The sequence below is a fragment of the Procambarus clarkii genome, chromosome 34, assembly GCF_040958095.1.
Source record: "Procambarus clarkii isolate CNS0578487 chromosome 34, FALCON_Pclarkii_2.0, whole genome shotgun sequence".
Lineage (NCBI taxonomy): Eukaryota > Metazoa > Arthropoda > Malacostraca > Decapoda > Cambaridae > Procambarus > Procambarus clarkii.
In genome coordinates this window covers 44,345,517-44,349,081 of record NC_091183.1, presented here as the reverse complement: position 1 = coordinate 44,349,081, position 3,565 = coordinate 44,345,517, and the positions used below count along the sequence as shown (strand labels likewise).

The following is a 3,565-nucleotide window of genomic DNA, read 5'->3' as shown; positions in this document are numbered from 1 at the left end:
TTAAAAAAAAATACACTATATTTTACTACATACATTACATTAAAATACATTTTAGTGTATTTTAAAATATTTTAGTGAAAATACCTTATGTATTGTCTCACTGCAGTGAGACAATACACCGAGTGTTGTGCTTCAGTCAATAAACCTATGAGTCAATTCCTACACTTAAGTGTATCAGAACACGGTCCCTTAAGTGCATCAGAACACGGTCCCTTAAGTGCATCAGAACACGGTCCCTTAAGTGTATCAGAACACGGACACTTAAACTGGGCATCAAGATACCGCAGCATTAGAGAGGAAAGAAAACCCTAAAGACTAATCATAATCTAATCTTAGCTGTTGTCCAGAGCCGGTCCACCAATCCCTAAGCCAGGCAAGGTCTACTTAACTGCCCAATTTAACGTCACACTCTGTGTCCAGCTCTCCCATTGGCTGACTGGCTGGCTGGCTGGCTGGCGTCGTTGTTACTCGAGGCGCCCGCTGGTGAAACTGGGTAGTTACGGTGGTTTGTAAGAAATTAGCGTGTGTAAAGTGGGGGGGGGGGAGGGAATAGGGGAGGAAGATCCGTTTCCACGACAATTGCCTATGTCCCGGGTTGGGTGAACAGAGGCATCAGGTGAAGGAAAACGCGCCCAACTCATTTCCTATGCATAAAAAAATATCCAATAATTTTTCACGAAGACAAATCCGTCTTAAACAAACAAACATTTTCCATTTTACACAAATTTTTTACATTTAATTTTTTTAAATGTAAAAAATTTGTGAAAATTTTTTTACATTTAATTTTTTTAAATGTAAAAAAATTGTGTAAAATGGAAAACTTTTGTATAAATGTTTGTTTAAGACGGATTTGTCTTCGTGAAAAATTATTGGATATTTTTTTCCCAATTTCTTTTTTTCCCCAATTTCCCAATTGGAAATATTCCAATTTCAAAGAACACGAAATAAAAACAAGTTCAAATAAACCAGCATACACACTACGCCCCCCCCCCCTCCGATCAGTTTTAATAAACCACGTTTATAGAGACACGCAGAGTAATTCCAAACTGTTTACGATGCTTTATATCTGATCTAGAGAACAATTACCTAGAGATATTTATGGATTTGAATTGCTAATACATCAGGGGGAAGCAACCCCATCGTTCCTGCAACCAATTTTAAGGCAAAAAAAAAAATAATAATAAATTGTGTTATAATTAAACGCAGATAAGTTATGGGTAAAGGGGGAGATTCTTTTTCCATTTTTATGGGGTGAATGGGGGGAGGGGGGGGAGGGGGGGGAGGGTATGTATTGTAGATAATTACATCTGAAGGAGTCATAAAGTTTGGGAATGTATTTGAGAAGAGGGGGAAGATGTGGCTCAAGATAGCATAAGTGAACGTGAGGTGGGATTGAACCCCGAATTTGACTCAAATGAACGTGGGGTGGATTTCAACCCCGGGTTTGTGTGGTGGGGATTAGTACGTGTGTAAGTGGGTGGCGTTCATCCCCCCCTACCCCCCTCACCACAGATTTACGAGGGATTAATGGGGGGGGATTAACGACAGTATAAGGTGGGAAACCTCAGTGGCATAATGTTATCTTTAATTATTTTCATATTTCTATGCATTGTGTTGATAACAAAATTAATATAAGAATCTGCAGGGTAGGAAAATAATAGCTAGAAATTAAGGGGAAAAATTAAATTTGTAACTCGATAAAGATAATAAAAAATAATTCAAAATATAAATTAGGGATGAAATGTGATATTGTTATGACCAAGTAATTCCGAATACAAATGGTAATAATTACAGTTATTATTAATTACAGTTAATACTGTTATTTTCAGTACATGTAATCTTGGACAATTGTAATTCTCAAGGCATGTAATAACCCTCGACACAATGTAATGGTCCCGGACACAAGTACCAACCCCGGACACAAGTACCAACCCCGGACACAAGTACCAACCCCGGACACAAGTACCAACCCCGGACACAAGTACCAACCCCGGACACAAGTACCAACCCCGGACACAAGTACCAACCCCGGACACAAGTACCAACCCCGGACACAAGTACCAACCCCGGACACAAGTACCAACCCCGGACACAAGTACCAACCCTGGACACAAGTACCAACCCCGGACACAAGTACCAACCCCGGACACAAGTACCAACCCCGGACACAAGTACCAACCCCGGACACAAGTACCAACCCCGGACACAAGTACCAACCCCGGACACAAGTACCAACCTCGGACACAAGTACCAACCCCGGACACAAGTACCAACCTCGGACACAAGTACAACCTCGGACACAAGTACCAACCCCGGACACAAGTACCAACCTCGGACACAAGTACCAACCCCGGACACAAGTACCAACCTCGGACACAAGTACCAACCTCGGACACAAGTACCAACCCCGGACACAAGTACCAACCTCGGACACAAGTACCAACCCCGGACACAAGTACCAACCTCGGACACAAGTACCAACCCCGGACACAAGTACCAACCTCGGACACAAGTACCAACCTCGGACACAAGTACCAACCTCGGACACAAGTACCAACCTCGGACACAAGTACCAACCCCGGACACAAGTACCAACCCCGGACACAAGTACCAACCCCGGACACAAGTACCAACCCCGGACACAAGTACCAACCCCGGACACAAGTACCAACCCCGGACACAAGTACCAACCCCGGACACAAGTACCAACCCCGGACACAAGTACCAACCCCGGACACAAGTACCAACCCCGGACACAAATAACAATCCAGTACACATGCCATAACCTGGACACATGTAATAATCGTGGACACATGAAATGATTCTGAACAAGGAATAATTCTGAAGACATTAAATAATTCTAGACCCCAATTCTGAACACCTGTGTGCTTTCCCCTGATAATTCCCTCCCTTTGAACACCTGTAATTCCTCAAGAAATTCGGTTCATGAGAATAAAGGCAAAATGCCATTGTTCATCATCACAACGTCTTGGGGTCCTGGTAATATAAATTCTTTATAGAGTCAGTAAGGCTATTAATCGTCACTCGGAAATGAGAAATAAAATTTTTGGAAAAACGTACTTAAATTTAACGCTTATTAAATCTTAATAACGGATAGAGAGTATAATTCCCGTTATAGAGAACAGAAGGCATGTCAAGGTTGACCTTCCACACGACGCCACCCACAATAGTTGCCTATCTCCCGAATTTTACTCCTAGGTAAACAGAAGGAACAGGCGAAATAAACGTTTCCGAACTATTTCTGTCGTGCATGGGGGGTTAAATTCTTGGCCCCTCGGTTGCAAATCGAGAACGCACACTACTGTGCTACAGAGACCCCAAATGGCACCCGTGTAATAGTCCACGGTCTCGGTCAAGTCTACACCAGTCACTGCTGTGAACGAATAAGCTGTTGGTGCAGGCACAGTGCAGCAGTATGAAAATTTCGTTATAATGCGTTAATTGTACGATAAACTTGTTGAATTGGAGAGAAAGTCGAAGGAAAGGTCCTACAGTGCATGGAGCGACAGGTAGATATTATTAGCAATGCTACAGAAGCAAACGA

The 3,565-nt window shown here is 42.7% G+C and overlaps 1 protein-coding gene across 1 annotated transcript; it reads left to right on the top strand.

The window, feature by feature from the left end:
- Window positions 1-1,889: 1,889 nt before the first annotated feature.
- On the top strand, window positions 1,890-2,822 carry LOC123751459 (uncharacterized). Its single transcript, XM_045733546.2, has one exon. It carries the CDS (start codon window positions 1,890-1,892, stop codon window positions 2,820-2,822), a length of 933 nt encoding a protein of 310 aa, XP_045589502.2.
- The last annotated feature ends 743 nt before the right edge of the window (window positions 2,823-3,565 follow it).